Source organism: Limanda limanda, chromosome 20 (genome assembly GCF_963576545.1).
Source record: "Limanda limanda chromosome 20, fLimLim1.1, whole genome shotgun sequence".
NCBI lineage: Eukaryota > Metazoa > Chordata > Actinopteri > Pleuronectiformes > Pleuronectidae > Limanda > Limanda limanda.
In genome coordinates, this window is record NC_083655.1 from 8,295,921 (window position 1) to 8,313,108 (window position 17,188).

General features: G+C 44.8%; 1 protein-coding gene across 9 annotated transcripts in view; it reads left to right on the forward strand.

The window, feature by feature from the left end:
• Positions 1-17,188, forward strand: part of scrib (scribble planar cell polarity protein) — a 55,683-nt gene that overhangs the window by 23,344 nt on the left and 15,151 nt on the right. For 6 of the 9 annotated variants that reach the window (XM_061094083.1, XM_061094088.1, XM_061094090.1 and 3 more), the window contains exons 2-25: positions 606-723; positions 1,617-1,695; positions 2,632-2,721; positions 3,325-3,381; positions 3,645-3,708; positions 4,524-4,598; positions 4,781-4,925; positions 5,418-5,536; positions 5,684-5,883; positions 6,257-6,423; positions 6,576-6,703; positions 6,809-6,934; positions 7,100-7,282; positions 7,379-7,741; positions 11,767-11,856; positions 11,949-12,026; positions 12,151-12,468; positions 13,525-13,605; positions 14,713-14,961; positions 15,399-15,509; positions 15,621-15,914; positions 16,069-16,257; positions 16,438-16,563; positions 17,070-17,126. In XM_061094083.1, coding sequence (XP_060950066.1) covers positions 606-723; positions 1,617-1,695; positions 2,632-2,721; positions 3,325-3,381; positions 3,645-3,708; positions 4,524-4,598; positions 4,781-4,925; positions 5,418-5,536; positions 5,684-5,883; positions 6,257-6,423; positions 6,576-6,703; positions 6,809-6,934; positions 7,100-7,282; positions 7,379-7,741; positions 11,767-11,856; positions 11,949-12,026; positions 12,151-12,468; positions 13,525-13,605; positions 14,713-14,961; positions 15,399-15,509; positions 15,621-15,914; positions 16,069-16,257; positions 16,438-16,563; positions 17,070-17,126 — 3,507 coding nt within the window. The remainder of the gene's footprint in view (positions 1-605; positions 724-1,616; positions 1,696-2,631; positions 2,722-3,324; positions 3,382-3,644; positions 3,709-4,523; positions 4,599-4,780; positions 4,926-5,417; positions 5,537-5,683; positions 5,884-6,256; positions 6,424-6,575; positions 6,704-6,808; positions 6,935-7,099; positions 7,283-7,378; positions 7,742-11,766; positions 11,857-11,948; positions 12,027-12,150; positions 12,469-13,524; positions 13,606-14,712; positions 14,962-15,398; positions 15,510-15,620; positions 15,915-16,068; positions 16,258-16,437; positions 16,564-17,069; positions 17,127-17,188) is intronic. The other 3 variants (XM_061094084.1, XM_061094086.1, XM_061094092.1) reach the window with 1 other exon arrangement.

Here is a 17,188-nt window from a genome sequence, read left to right on the forward strand (position 1 = left end):
AAACAAATTCCTTCCCAAAAAGCAAGTTCCTCAAGTCTTCCATCCCACCGTCTGAGACGTGGATTGGTGTTTCACAGAGCGGACAGTGGCTCCTCTGTTGCCTGCAGGACCAGGGACTCATTGAGGGGTTAACAACTGCATAGTTTGGGCCTGTTGCTCTTGCTGTTCCCTGCTAGCCTGTCTTTTCTGTCAATCTGAACCACAGATGACACACGGACGCACGCAGCGCTGCTGGCAGAGGAATGTTTCTGAAAGCTGCCCTGTTCAACAACCAGGCTCTTGTGAAAGCACTTGGCACGGCCACAGCCGCAGCACTCTCCTCAGCGCTCCTATCGAAGGACGCTTTGTTCGGTTGGCTTTGCCACAGCAAGGAGGAGTTTTTGGGAATAAGAGGATGGGGTGTTTTAAAAAGCGGCTCTGGAGTAGGAGCTCCTCTGAATATACAGAATGTTTTTGTGTGTTTAATTACAGGTATGATCAGGGAAACAATCAGCAACTAAATTAATTTATGATGTGCATTTTTCACTATATTGTGATTTGATAGATGAAGAAGCAAATTTACTGATGCTTCTGTCTCAACTAACTTTCCTTATTTGTGTCTGCAGCCTTTCTTCAGACTACTGAACCTACGGAAGCTTGGCCTGAGTGACAATGAGATCCAGAGGCTGCCACCTGAGGTGGCCAACTTCATGCAGCTGGTGGAACTGGACATCTCCAGAAACGGTACATAAATACATGCATATAGAACAGGGAAGTGAAATCTGATAAAACATGGCTATTGAATAAATCTCCCTGCCCTGGATTCACACCTATAAAACACTCAAAACACTGCTTAATCTCCATGAAGGACCCACAAGTAAATGCCAACTGTGCTCTTAGTTATACATGGCATGTCAAGTTATACAAAACCTATTCCAGTAACGCCTGCATATATTATAATCTGCTACTCATCATCTATAACAGACACACACATATCCTGCCCTCTCTTTGTCCTTGCACGCTGCACACACACACACTGAGGCAGGAAGGGCCTGTGTGGCAGAGATGAGACATCTGCTCTGCTCCACACTGCACCAGGTGCTGGGAGAGCAGTGTGCAGTGGCCTGTAAGAGGGCCTTTCCCATCTGGCTGCCTGTCTGCTCCTGCTGCAGGACCACGCCGGGCCAGATGACTGTCATTGGCTCTGTAGGGATTTCTCAACGTGCACCTGCAGGGTCCAGTGGCAGAAGTGCTTCTCCTGGTCAGACCAGTGGATCATTTCTCCACCTGTGCAACAAAATGAGCAGGAAAGAGTTCATCTTAATCATTGCCTTAAACCCTTTATCCTTTTAAGTTATACATTAATGCACAGACTTAGAAATTATCTGTAAAACTGATAAAGGAAAAATAAAGACATCACTTTTAAACGTTGAACACATCCTCCCTAGAACAACTTTCTCTTCTGTCTCTCATTTGACTTTTCCGTTCTCTCTCTTTTCTCTGCTTTAACCATCTGGTTGTGATTACAAAGAACTTAAAATGATTCGGTCTATAGAATGTGACCCCTTTCTCTCCTCATCTGTGTGTTCATGGTGCTGACTCTGGTCCCCCCCCCCACCTCCTCTTTTCTCCTGCAGACATTCCTGAGATCCCTGAGAGCATAAAGTTTTGCAAGGCCTTAGAGATCGCAGACTTCAGTGGAAATCCCCTCTCCAGGTAAGTGGATTGGAACGGCCCATCGCTCCGTTCATCAACACTGGGAGAAAATGTTGTGCTTGCTCGGATAGAACCAGGAGGAGAAGAGCAGCACTGGCCTGTGAAATTAAACAAAGCATTGAAAGTGTTGTTTGCCTGCTTGAATTACTTTTATTCCAATTTTAAATGTGCAGCGAGTGAATCGTACTTGTTTAAATGTAAAGTCTGCGTTTCATCCTGGTGGCTAAGAAGTAGTAATTGAAGTGAATGGGTCTGAAACTTCTCATTTCCAACGTGCGTTATCAATGGTCATGGAACAGACCTACGACCAATCAGAGCAATTAGACGCATGACATTGCACATAGCAGGAGCTCATGTTCTGTCCAGTTTATTCAATACTGCGTCATAGCAGATTCCACAGATCTTATCACCGTCAGATATCTCGGTTATAACCAAAAATGCTTCGGCGTCTTCAGGGCGGAACTTTGTCCGTCAGTTCTGTGAAACCTTTCCCGATTTTAAGATAACTGCCCGGCCAGTTTCTGGAGGGAAGGATGGAAATCGGTCTGAATGGGAGTCGGGCCACAACCATCTGTGAGAGTGAATAAATATGAGCTCATTGATTGTTCTGGTTTCCAGTCTGAGAATTATTCATCGTACAGAACAAAAGCCTGGAGGAGATCAAGCCTCGTGTGATGATGTGCTCTCTTTACAAGCATGGCTGTGAATGACATTAAGTGTCTTTACAAACTAATCAAGAAACCAGTATCTTGCAGTTAACGTTAGCATATAGAAAAAAGCAATGGAACAAAAGCTTTGTTTGTGAATCCTTCGATAAAGGGGGTTATCTAAAGGGCCTTTAGTGTGTGTGTGAGTCAAGTGACCCCATGCGTTCTACAGCAGAGACCTAAGAGACACACTCTCCACTAACGTCCCCCCCCTGTCTTTCTCCCTCAGATTGCCAGATGGTTTCACTCAACTCCGAGCGCTGGCTCATTTGGCACTCAACGATGTGTCACTGCAGGCGCTGCCCAACGACATTGGAAAGTATGTAAATGTGCACAACAGCTCATAGTAGAAAACCTGATATGAAATAATATTGAAGAAGATGAAATGTGCTCTTCTATTTCACCATTTATAAAAAAAATTATACCAGTAAAAATGTTTTATCACATCAATTTTCCAACTCCACTCCTGCATAGTATAGAATATATGATCATAAATACTTGGGAAGAGAGCAGAAGTTATTTGTCAAGTGAAAAAACCTACACTGTCCAATTCCAGCTGATAAAATGTGAGGCTATGTGAGTTTTCTGTGGCTGTTTGTTAAATATCTTTGTGATTTTGGGTAAAAACAAACAATTTGACTGAAGATCTCGGACACAAACGGAGCCGAGAAGCATCAGAAAACTGAGCAGATTTCCCTCGGAGTGTCATTCTGTTGTCAAGTGGGCTCTGAGGCAGCTGGGCTCCGGACCACTGTTGCGTTCAGGCAGATGGAAGAGCCCCTCACTGTGCCAGGCACCCCAGACAAACAGACCTGCCATCTGACTAACCAACCTGCCTCTCTCCCCCCCCCCCAACCTCTCTTTCCCGACGCCTGCCAACCTCTACCCCTCTTCCGTACCCCTCTTGCCTCCTCTCGAGCAGCCTGGCCAACCTGGTGACGTTGGAGCTCAGGGAGAACCTGCTGAAGTCTCTGCCCTCGTAAGTGTCATCATAAGTATACGTGTACTGAGCTTTGTGTCTTATCTCATTCCTCATCACCTCCACTGTTACTTCTGCTGTTCACATCAGCGTCATGTTCCTCATGAACACTTACTCTTTGGATAACATGTCTCTCAAGTGCAAATTAAATAGCGTGAACGGATGGTATCTTGTTGTCATATGCAAAGCTCTACCCTTTGTTGTTGCAGGGTGCATATTTGTGTGACGTACCATGTGTGCTATTTTTGTGTGTGTGTGTTTAGGTCACTCTCTTTTCTGGTGAAACTGGAACAACTGGACCTGGGCAGCAATGAACTGGAAGTGTTGGTGTGTGAACAACTCATCCTGTTTAATCCCATGATGCAAAGTAGATGACTCATTCTGCCCTCAAGTGCTCAAAGAACAACTGGAGTTGTGTCTTAAAATAGCAAATGTTGTATTCGCACTGTACACTGAGTGACACGTGTCACAAATATCCTCCTCACATTCCCACGACTGCAATTATGATCCAACCCATGTGGATCTGCATAACAGAGCAGAGCCGGTCTGTCTCACCTGAGGCCTGCACTGTACCCCGGGGGTGAGCGCTGCTTCTAGCCTGGGAACACCCACCTGTCTCAATAGAACAGGGTAAACACTGACTAATGACCCGACAGGGGCGGAGTCTGAGCAAACACTTGACATCATGATCAAACCTTTGCCTGCCTTGCATGTCTGACATAAACCACTGCTTCACTGACAGTCTCTTTAATTTAATTTATAACGTAGACTTTAATTTGACCTAGTTTTAGGAGAATTCAGCTCAGTGTGTCTGAGACGGCAAACAAGAATATGCTGGAATTTTGAGCCTTAATAAAAGTGCAAGGAAAAAAGATGGATAGGAGAACATTTAATGATTCTGCTCTCAAAGATGCTATAACTTTAATAGCAAATATAAAGATCTACATCAAATAATTGAAATCTAGTTTGTCTGTGTGTGTGTTTGGGGCACATGCCTTCTATTTGCTAAGGCCCCAGCCTTTCTCAATAGTTTTCAAATGATGCAGATTTCCACTCACTGTTACGTGTTTTCCGAGTTCTCACTCCCCCGACTTCTCACCACAAATATTACCAAACATAAACAACCTTCTTCTATCTCTTAGCCGGACACCCTCGGGGCCCTCCCCAACCTCAGGGAGCTGTGGCTGGACCGGAACCAGTTGTCCTCATTACCACCAGTGAGTATCATTTCATAACACAACTTTTTTTTCGTTGTTCCCCTTTTGCAAAACACTTTTCTCAAGACTACACGTGCAGGATTAACTCCCACCAGCAGACTTCCTGCCCTTGTTTCTGTTGTGCACGTAATGGTTGTGTTGTGTCTCTGTCTCTAACTGTAAGTGGTATTTATTGTGCGCAGGAGCTGGGGAACCTCCGGAAACTGGTGTGTCTGGATGTGTCAGAGAATCGTCTGGAGGAGCTTCCCATGGAGATCAACGGCCTCCTGGCCCTCACCGACCTGCTGCTCACACAGAACCTGCTGGAGGTCGTCCCAGACAGCATAGGTGAATAATACAGAGGAAGAGAGAAGGACACATTGTCTACTGATCAAATTGTGAAACCAGTGTCACCACACCAGAAGTTACTGTCATTGCCACCATACAAAATCCTGATAAAGATAGAGGAAGTAGCTCGAAGGTATTTTGTTTGCTAAAGGTTTTTGTTCTTTCTTGTGATTTCTAGGGGGAAAATGTACTTTGTGAACTTTAAAATCTAATAATTGTGTATAATATATAATATATATAATGGTTGATGTAAATCCAGGAACATTCCCACCGAGTGGGTGGCTGAGTGGTTAGAACAACACTGCCCTCTAGTGGAACAAATATTCCACAGCATGGGTTATCTTAAGAAGCAGTTCAAACTTTAATACCGCTCATAAAATACATGCCAAACAATCACTGATGACACATTAAGATTTGTATGGTCCCGAAGTTGTAACTATATTGTTGTGTGATTGCTGCAGTTTGTATAACACTCCTGTGATTTGCTCCCAGGTTGTTTGAAGCAGCTGTCTATACTGAAGGTGGACCAGAACAGACTGACCCAGCTGACCGACTCAATAGGAGAGTGTGAAAACCTCACAGAACTGGTTTTGACGGAGAACCTTTTACAAGTAAGGATATAAACCACTTACGACTGCTTTGCACTGACCCCGTTTGGATTTATCCACGCTCATTAATATCGAATTCCCATTAGCAGCCATTACGTTTCAATATTGATTTTACAGATTATTAATGGCCTCTGTCTCCCTCCATTAAAGTCACTTCCTCGCTCTCTGGGCAAACTGAAGAAGCTGACCAACCTGAATGTAGACCGCAACCGTTTGGGCGGTGTGCCCAAAGAGCTGGGCGGTTGTGCCAGCCTCAACGTTCTCTCCCTGAGAGACAACCGCCTTGGCAAGCTGCCTGCCGAGCTGGCCGATGCTACTGAGCTGCATGTGCTGGATGTGGCTGGAAACAGGTAACCTCCCGGAGCACCTTGAGCTGTTAATAATGTAGAGACGACTTTCTCCTCTAAGGTTGAAGCCTTCAATTGAACACCTTTGCAGAAATGAACTATTATCAGCATCTGGCAGAGAAATCGCACCTGTAAATTTGATCCTATACTAAATCTCATATAGAGAGAGCTATTTTCACAGCTATGGTGCAGTTTTGGAAATTGATATATTGCCAAACCACAAGCAAAAGCATCACTTTCAAATGTGCCTCTGCCCTTCTTTTGACCTGTGTTGTGTATGAGAGGTGGTTAAAGTCATAGGTGGATCATATTTCACTTTAAATAACGCAAAACCACATGTTGCAGCTCATCTCACCTCATTTCCTCCTCTCACCAGATTACAAAACTTGCCTTTTGCCCTGACAAACCTCAACCTGAAGGCCATGTGGCTAGCAGAGAACCAGTCGCAGCCGATGCTCAAGTTCCAGACAGAGGATGACGAGCAGACAGGAGAGAAGGTGTTGACCTGCTATCTGCTGCCCCAGCAGCCTTCCCCAAGCCTAGGTGAGCATCACTCTGCTCGAGCAGCTTGAGGTCTGAATTGGTTTGTTATTGTTCATGACACAGGTGGAAAACTTGGCTCATATGTGCGTATATCTATTAAGTCAGTTTAACATCCGTCTCTATCTGTACTTTTCATTCCTTTCCCCCCACAGAAAACTTGCTAACGAACAGTGTGGATGACAGCTGGACAGACAGCAACCTGAACCGAGTCTCGGTCATTCAGTTCCAGGAAGAGACCAAGGCTGAGGACGAGGATGATGAGGCTGCAGCAGAGCGCAGAGTGAGAAATCTTAATCAGTGTTGTAAAGAATCTATTAAGTCCTGAAGATTATTGAGAACTTTTTGTTGTCAAAATGCGGTTTTTAATCTGTTGCCTTTCCTGCAGGGTCTTCAGCGCAGAGCCACACCGCACCCCAGTGAGCTGAAGGTGATGAAGAAGGTGATCGAGGAGAGGAGGAATGAGGCTTACACAACCAGATTTGATGGAGAAGAAGAGTCCTCTAATCCACAGGTTAATCTGACTTCCTATAAAATTACGATTAAGTCATGTCTGCAGGTTGTAGTAATCCCACAGGCTGGTGAAGTAGTAGAAGTATTTATCTTTAAACTTCCAACATCTTGTGCACGGTTGAGTTATTGATGCTAATTTAACTAACACGGGTGTTATTGGTTTTAGGAGAAACGGCTCAGTGACCTCTCCAATCAAAGTCACAACTCCCAGGTATCCAACAGCACGATATCGGCCACTTCCCACGAGGAGAGACAGAACACGACGGCCGTCTCGCGGAGGGAGGATCTTGTGGACGGCCGTTCCCCTCAGGAGGACGAGCTGGATGAGATGGAGGTGGAGTACATTGAGGTGAAAAATCTAAACTTCATCAGACTCGGTGGTGGACAGAGAACCTTTTCATTGGTGTGTATTTGTTTTGAAACTTTCAACTCTCCTGTTCTCCAGCCCACTGTGCACTTTGCAGAGGAGCCCATTATCCGCTGCAGGGACGAGGATGAGGATGAGGATGGGGAAGACGGTGAGAGGAGCGATGAAGAAGAGAGGCCGACCATTCCCGCAGAGAAGCAGCGTCTGATCAGAAAGGACACGCCACACTACAAGAAACACTTCAAGATCACCAAGTTGCCCAAGCCCGAGGCGGTGGCCGCTCTGCTGCAGGGCTACACTGCTGAAAGCCACAACGCTCAGAAAAAGGCGCCTGAGGTTGAGGAAGAGGAGGATGAGGAGAGTATTGGTACCCTTCAGAACCCTCACAGAGTGGAGGAGCTGGAGGACAGCCGGCAACAGGTCAACTCCAGTCAAGTGAAGGTAAAGGAGAGATCCCAGCACTGGTAGGATGCAGCTCAGGAACGTAGGAGTCGCTGGATAGAGATAAGAACATATATGAAAGGAAATTTCACTTGGGGAAAACAAAACAGCAGCATAACACACCAAATTACTAAATTAGCTTATTTTGTGCTTTGAAATATTATTTTTATCATATATTGTTTTGCCTTGCTCATCGCCTCTATGCAAACATGTAAGACTGTATGCATAGAGTGCCCCTACCACCTTGCAAGTTGCATTCAGTTTGGAGTGGGCTGCTTGTATCTTTTAAGTATGCGGCATGGCATGAAGGGTCACTGTGAAAAATACAGACGTGTGGAATCCTCAAACCCTCCACCAGTATCCGCTCGGAGCAGCTCCTGCAGAACTTTCATTTGCTTTGTCTCACAAAGACCAGATGTCTTGAGCTTCACATATTATGTCATCATCACCACAGAGATGTAACAGCCTTTACCATGATTACAAAGACACCGATATTCCAATATTAACCTGACAATTGTGAGAATAAGACCCTGCTCAACCCGAATAAAGTCAAACTAGATATGAGCTTCAATTGAGTCAGGATATGTGGAGTTAAATCTTAATGTCCTATTAGATTTTTCACAGCATTTTCAACATACAGCAGTCACCTACTGCTTGATGATGCAAAATCTGGGTGTTGTAGTTTATGCAGATTTAGATTGAATCACCCAACTGACAGAATAAGGTTATAGATGTAATGATAATCAGACTCTGCTATGTAAACTGGAATATTCTGTTAACTTCTCATGTTAACATCATAATCAAAATGTATTTTTTGGAACAAGGTCAATAGTCAGATTATTGGTGTCCATGTAAACATGATCATTGTCTTGATTTTCACAGTTAAAGATCAGAGAAGCGGCACTTACAATGTTTCTGTGTCCATCAAAGATTGCATCTCAATCTTTGTTTACGTAGAGAAACCAGATCTGAGCACAAGCAGCTGCAGGCTGAGTTCAGCCTTTCTTGCAAAACACTCGCCTGATTCAATACTAAACTTCTCACCATGTTATCAGCCATCTCCTGATTTATTCGAAATTTTTACATTTTCACATTTCGCTGCTTTTTTAATTTTGTAACATTGTGTGTGTGTCTGCTGGTGTGACTGGAGCGAGTGAAGTCTGCTGAGGTGCAACTTGTGAAAACAAATCTTATTGATCATGAGTATTTGCTGAAGACTCCTGTTGATTTATCATGTAATTTAGAGAGATTCTTTTTTTTAACACTATGATCAAACATCGTCATCTCACCAAATCTGTTGTGTGTGTGCGCGTGTGTGTGTGGGTCTGCTTTGTGTGGATGACCTCAGACCAACCAGAACATGTATCGGCAGAGCTGGAATGTGAGATCTAACGAGCCTTGTTTTTGTCATATGTTAATCTATTATGGGATGTTTAAGTTACTATTGATAGTCAGATTCTTCTAGTTTCTTATAAAATTGTTCACCTATTTTCTTAAAGTCTCTGTAAATTACTTTTGCACCTAGATATGTTTTCTTTTCTAGGCTGAATCCTCTAATGTCTCTTAGTCTTTTACATTAAAAGGCCTTATGTATAAATTAAGACTGGAGGAAACTGCTATTTGTGGTGTGGAGGCTCATTCTGGCTCGGGAGCTTTTGCCTTCTTTTGTCCGCTCGCTCCTCACTGTTTGTTTTGCGCTGTAGCTCAGCTCCTTGGGTCTTGTCTTTCCATCTCTGCCTGTATTTGCTTTTGGTGGCTGGGGAGCGACTGGAACGTATCGCTTCTGCTTGGCGGTGGCCTGTCCCGGTGGCCTGCAAGCAGACAGTGGATGATGTGGACGTGTGTGTGTGTGTGTTTGGTGACGTTTATGGAAAAGTGTGGCGAAAGTGTTTTTTCTGTGTGTGTGCGCGTGAGCATATTTTTATTTTGGCCTGACTAATCCGCATGCCTCTTGCTGGTTCCTGTCCTAACAGGGGGTGTCATTTGATCAAGTCAATAATCTGCTGATTGAACCTGCTCGAATTGAGGAGGAAGAGGTCTGTACCTACTCTTTCCACTCTGTCTCTCTGTGTCCCCTCACTCACCCACTCTCTCACCCACCTGTACTCAGAGGTGGAGAAAAGTACCCACAGAAATCCATTGTAATTCAAAGCCAATCACTAGGGACCCCCTAACCATAACTCATTTGTGAGATGGGCAGTGTGGCAGAGCCTGGATGCAAGAGCACAGTGACAATATTTAATTTCAATGTATTGTTTTCCACTACAACTGGGACTCTTAAATTGTGACATTAAAATGCAGGGAGGGTTTTATAAACTTTTATTGTCAGGATCATAGGGCATCAGGGAGAATTAGCCTAAATTTCCATATGTTGACAATGTACTTAAATCGTTAAAAGTAAGGTACGGTAAAGTGAGGCCCTAGGTATTTTTTTTATACCGATGCAGGTGTTTGTTAGACTAATTCACTGTAAAGGCTGCTGTCTCTGTTGCTTGTATCCACAGCCGACGTGAGCAACCATATTTTGAATCTTTCTCTATTTGATCATTCTTCTGTTGATACTTAAAAAGGATAGATCCAAGCACCCTGCACGGTTAGTCTGTGGTTAGTTGCACAGAATAATTAGGTGTGATCCCCTGAGTCCTGTTCGGCTATTCGCTGAATAAACAGTGTAAGGTAAATATTGAGAGCAGGTTTGTTAGTGCAACAGAATAACATAGAACAGCATATTCAGTAACGCCGGGCGAGGTAGGGCCAGAATAAACTTCTGTTAGCACAGCATCTGCCAAATATAAATTCTTTGGAACCTGCGTGAAGTGTTTATTAGTCCCCTGCATTTACACAGTCCCGTGTTTAGGTGATATAGTTAAACCTATCAACATAATCATACAAATCCCAGTCCTGTATCCGGCTCTGCCACACTACACCTCTCCTGCCTTTCCTCTGCTTCTGCTGCTTCGCCTCTTTTCATCCCCCTCTCCACGCTGTGTTGCCCTGGTGTGAGTGGGCTGGTTATTACACTGTGATGTGGGCAAGTCCGCGTCAGCCGTTTCCTCCAGGTTTTTATATTCTCTTTTAGATGCACAGGTTAAGAAAGAGACTGTAACTCAACTGAGAGAAGAAACTAACTTCCAGATATATGATATAATTTTTTATAATGTCACGATGCAGAGATTACATACTAGACCTAGCGTACTTGACATCTGCCGTCATGACTTCACTAAATTGTGTTTGTTTTCATATTTTTTTTGCATGTTTTTTTACAGTATTGCATATGAATGTGTATAAAAAGTGCATTTTATTGAATGATATCATCTTATTATCACATCTGCTGGGGTTTGAACACCACTACAGATCTGTCTCCACATCCAGGACTCGGCACACTCCTCTTTCCCTTTCCCTTCCACCTGTTCCTCATCTGTCTTTATTCCTCATCTGTCTTTATTCCTCCTCCTTCTTGCATGGCTTGCATATACACAGAATGTATAGACAGTCGGTTACGACTTATTTAGTTCTACCTCACATTTTGAAGACCAGTAATTCCAAATATATACAATACATTAATGCAGTATATTTTCTGTGAGGGTCTAGACTCTGAATCCAAGTGAATAGGGCTTCTGACAGTTTATATCTGAAGTCTAATGTCGGTGAAGTGAGAAGAAACAGCAGATTTGATATTTTGAATAAACGTACAAACATGATCTCAAATTAAGGCACAAAAAAAACTCCACCTTCCGCTTTTATTGACATTAGGCTTCTAACAAGTCAAAGTGTCTCTCCGTCATTCATACATCCCACACGGCATGATCACAGGATGACCCTGAAAAGATTGGCGCCACCCTCTGGCAGGAAGAGGGAGATCACCCACAATTTAAGTCAAAAAAAGTCTATTTGAAAGTAACTGGCAAATTTAAAAGAAGAAAACAAATTGTGGGCTTACCTCCCTCTCTATCTGTGCCAAGTAAAGTGGTGTTAAACAGGATGTCACTAGTAGTTGTGCTGACTCCCCCCTCCTCAACTTGCAGCACACCCTGTCCATCCAGCGACAGACAGGCGGTCTGGGCATCAGCATTGCGGGGGGGAAAGGGTCCACGCCTTACAAAGGAGATGACGAGGTGAGAGCCCTTCCTCGAATCTGGATATGATCGATAATTCAGAAGTAATAGAAGACGTAAATTAAATGTTTCTGCTTTATCTGTGTCTGCAGGGAATCTTTATCTCCAGAGTCTCTGAGGAGGGTCCTGCCGCCAGAGCGGGGGTCAAAGTGGGAGACAAACTCTTAGAGGTAAGAGCCTGAGGGAACACGCCGGCACTTTCAGTTTATGTTGTCTGATTTTCTTTAGAAACTCGCCTCTGTTTAATAATACGATTTGTAATTAGAAAAGCATGCTCTCTGTTCTTTGCCACAGGTGAACGGAGTCGACCTCAATGAGGCAGAACATCACACAGCGGTGGAAGCCCTCCGCAGCTCCGGCGCTTCCGTGTCCATGTCGGTGCTCCGGGAGCATATGGTGGAGCCGGAGAACGCCATCACCACCACGCCACTGAGGCCCGAGGACGACTACTTCCCTCGGGAGCGACGCAGCAGCGGCATCGCCTTCAACATGGAGCCCAGCCTCAGCGGGCCCATGCAGCGGCTGTCCACCTCCCTGTTCCGCAACGACAAGGGGCTGGGATTCAGCATCGCGGGGGGGAAAGGCTCCACGGCGTACCGCACAGGAGACACGGTGAGACGCCAACACAGACATTTATTACTTTTGATGTTTTCAATACGTCAATACTCATAGTGCGAAAGGCCAAATCAGACTAATGTAGATCATGATTTTCATTCAGAGGGGAAAGATGACACCAAGACAAGCATCTAAGGCTGCAGACACAATCTATAATGGAATAATAAAGGTTCTATTTATTACGTGTATCATCTTGAAATTAGGGAAGTTGGGTCACAAAGTGTTTTCAGTAACTGTCTCAGCCACCGACCGGGATCTGCGTTTACAGCCGTCACCAGGGAGACGGAGATATGAATAGCCAGCCCTGACACCTGATAGGTTCACTGTAGCTGGACAGGGTGAGGTGTATATTTGGGCCGGGGCGATACCACATTGCAGCTTGTGCAACTCATGAAGCCCACAAAGAGGAAAGGACTCATAAACGTGTGATTTAGGCTGATCTCAGTGTAAGTCACGCCGTCTCTTACAGGAGCTTTTTATGAAATGGATGACGGTGACTTTGCAGTCGATGACGTGAGGAGGTGTTACTGGAGACTTTGCTCCTGCGTGTGTTGTTTTACACTTTTAGTTTCGGTGTCGCCGACTAGAAGTTCAGCAGGATTTTATTTGGTTAAACAAAGTGTGTAATTTGTTTGAGCAATTTGGGGGTAACATGCCTCAGGGGTTGAGTCTTAATGATAAAATACTATGCGTTTAATCAGTTGTTCTGAATTTGTTTGTTTGTACAAATCTGAGGGTTTGTGGTCTGCCAGTGTCTCACAATAACCTTTTTATAAAACCTTATGTTATGTAATTATTTTTTTTTATCTCTGGTCCTAAATGTGGAATATCACATGCTCACTAAATGATAACAGTTCAGAATTAGCAAGGTTTGGAAATGTCTCGATTCTTTACTGTGTAGTGTGCAACAAGTGAAAAATAAATATTTATGAAGAGTGTATTATTTATCTATTTTGAATTGCGCTCTATTAGCAACACCTTTTTTATTGATGGTCATGGTTTTAATACAGCACCAGAACGTTTGTTAACAAGTTCTTTTGTCTCTTTCATTAGGGAATCTACATCTCTCGCATTGCAGAGGGTGGAGCGGCCCACAGGGACAGCACGCTGCGTGTAGGAGACCGGGTGATCACTGTGAGTTCCATCTATCTCATCTTGACTACATGAGAAAGTTCAGTAAAGAAGAACTCTGCTTTTATTGTTGAATAGTGCAGAACTAGCTCCTAATGGCTCCTGGTGCAACTTATCCATTCTCCCTTGGTTTCCTACTGATCGATGTGATTCTTTGCTTTTCTGTCCTGTGTCTAATCAGCACAATAGTTACTACATGTTTTTATTCATTATTCTGTCACTCACTGTAAATCCCTCCAGTTCCTCCAGTCCGCTGATTATAAGACTGCTCCTCTTTCATTGTAACAGTTTCTCCTCTTTCCTGCGGCAGTTTTTCCTTCCTCTTCTTTCGTAGTCTGCCTCTCTTCCTCTCCCTCTCTTCCTCTGCATGCTCACTAATGCATCACGTGCCTCTCTTCGCCTGCGTGGTGGTGGGGATGGTGTTGAGGGTGGCGGTCTAAGCCTGCAGGCCCGCTGCCATGGCAAACGTGTGCGTTTCCATGGCAGCAGGCACCGCAGCATTACCGCTGATGGTAAGAGCTGGTGCTGTCGGGTCAGAGCTGACCTCTGCTTGTCCCGGTACAGGTTTTGAGATCGTGCATGCCTGAAAGCTGCCTCTTCTTCTAATCCGACAAAAGGACGGAAGGAAGTTGCAGATGACAAAGAACTTCCCTGTTTGCCTTTGTTGACTTAAGCACAAACATTTTGGACACTTGTGATTTAAGTAAACAAAGGCAAGAAAGGCTTCGGGAAGATTGTTAGAAGATTTCAGCACAAGCATTAATAAACTGAGAAAAAAATTGCTTTGCTTGCTCGTAGCCTCTCTCCCTTAGGGGGAGTTCCAGCAGCTTAATCCGCCTGCAGCAGCCTGCTGTTGCTCCTGCTTCCTCTTCTCTCTGCCTCTTCCTCTTGCTCTGTAGTTGTTGGGTTCTTCTTTAAATTACATTACTCACTTTAGTGCACCCACACAATCCCAGCGGATTCACAATGTGATAGATGTTAAACAGATTTCACTACAAAGATGTAGAATCAGATAAGTGTTCATCCTCCCAGTGGCAATTGTGGCCAGTTGCTACTGCCGGTGTTCTGGTGGGCTGACACCCTCCGTGGTTGCTTTTACTGTCAATCCAGATCAATGGTGTAGACATGACAGAGGCCAGGCATGACCAGGCAGTAGCTCTTCTTACCGGCACCTCCCCCACAATCGCTCTCCTGGTGGAGCGAGACCCGAACGCACCAGGGGGCTCTCCAGGTCAATCCCGGGCACGTGCCCACTCCCCTCCACCCCCAGAACCCTCCGATTCTCCGGACCAGGAGGAGGAGGGCCTCTCGAGTCACGGGAACAACCTGAGTCGGATGGAGGACGAGTACCCAATCGAGGTGAGGCGCCTGGAAGTGACTTGGGCAGTGATGTTTGTGTTTATTAGATCATTAATGTTTGTTTATGTGGCCCCTGCCTTATCCTTAATGCTGTCCAGTTCCAGAGAAGATGGTGGCTGGTATGAGGACTTGATCTCATTTAAAACAGTGGTGTTCTTTAGATGGCAGCTGTATATTTCCCAGTGAGGGAATAATGCAAATATATTGCTAAGTTAGCTACTTATAGCTGTAAACATGTCCAAGTAAAAACGAGTTGGTTTGTGTTTTGTGGTTTTCAAATAGTAGAAATAGAGACCTGGCTGTTGGAAACAAAACAGCTCGGTAACGATGAATTTCTGTTCTTTCGTCTTTAGTAGAATTTACTTGTGATGTGATGTTGAGTTAAATAACTCGGTCTTGATTTGTTTTAATCTATTTTCTACCTCTTATCCTAACAGGAGGTAATCCTGGTGAAATCAGGTGGCCCCCTTGGCTTGAGCATAGTAGGAGGCAGTGATCACGCGAGTCATCCATTCGGCATCAATGAGCCGGGAGTGTTCATCTCAAAGGTAATATTTTAAGATTTTCTTTGTTTTCTAAAAATGCTCCCACTCCTAAAATCTGCTGTAGTACTGCTGATGTTATGGTGCCTCACATTCCGTGTCCCTTCTTATCATCAGGTGATTCCTCAGGGGCTGGCATGTCAAAGCGGACTTCGCGTCGGAGACCGAATATTAGAGGTGAACGCCATCGACCTGCGTCATGCCACTCACCAGGAGGCGGTGCGAGCCCTGCTGGCCAACAAGCAGGAGATCCGGATGCTGGTGCGGAGGGATCCTTCACCGCCGGGGATGGAGGAAATCATCATCCAGAAGCAGCCGGGGGAGAAGCTCGGCATCAGTATTCGGGGAGGGGCCAAGGGTCACGCTGGAAACCCCTTTGACCCCACGGATGAGGGAATCTTCATCTCAAAGGTAAAATGTGTAATTATCACTTCATAGATACACATTTGGAAGCTTTTTGACCACATTTAAAGGAGCTGGAGCCCAGAGTTCCTCCTTTTGTAATGTGTGCATTTGAGGCTCGGCTGTTCCTGGGTTAAACCTCTGGTCATTGGTTGATGTTCAGGTGAGCTCAAGTGGAGCAGCAGCACGAGACGCCCGCCTGCAGGTGGGCATGCGGATCCTGGAGGTGAACAACCACAGCCTGCTGGGGATGACGCACACGGAGGCAGTGCGGGTGCTTCGGGCTGTGGGAGACTCTCTGTTCATGCTGGTGTGTGACGGGTTCGACCCAAACAAAGTGACAGCTGTGGAGGTGAGAAACTTAGGTTGTGTCTAAAGAAGTACGTCTTCAGATTGTCCAAAATCCAATGACGCATGACATTTAAGGGACTCAAACCTGGAAATATTCAGTGTTTATCTCTTCCTTTGCTGTAAAAAATTCAAAGATATTCTTTAAAATTGAACACTGTTTTAAAAACTTTTCTGTGTGTAGTTACAGGCGTCTCCTGGGATCATTGCAAACCCGTTTGCAACAGGCATTGTGCGCAAGAACAGTATGGAGAGCATCTCTTCTATAGACCGAGATCTGAGCCCGGAGGAAATGGAGATCATGCAGAAGGTACAGTTCAGTTTACATATTGTTTTATCCACTCATAATTCATCATAACTTAATATATATATACTTAGTTATCAACGTCAGACCAGACGTACGACCACAGTAGAGTTAGGTATCATCGAAACACTATTCATGTGGACGGGTGAGTCAAATGTTTGCTTCCACAGCAGTTTGGTGTTAGAAATGGAATCAGGTTTGACTGCACATACCCGTGTCTCCACCAGATCAGCCAGAAAGCGCCAGCACAGTCGTTTATTTTGTCCAGATTAGCGTTTGGGAGGCTGCCCGTCCTAAAGGAATGTTGGGGCCCGTCGGTTTTTATTGAATACTAGTTTTTGTTGTTCCTCTGAACCAACGCACACAGTTGTTTAGAGATTGTGGTGACACAGCCTCCGTCAGAGCCGACGCTGTCATCACACGGACATTCTGTTGGTTTAAATGACGCAGGCCATCTAAGACTGTTATTGATCATTTATTGGGACAGTAAGGATCTTATATCTTCTCTCCAGGAGTCTGAGATGGTGAGAGAGACGTCACAGTGGGAGCGAGAAGAGATGGAGAAAGTGGTGAGTTAAACTGACAATCAGGGACTGTTGTGGAAAGGTCAGATCTGCAGATACGTGAAAAT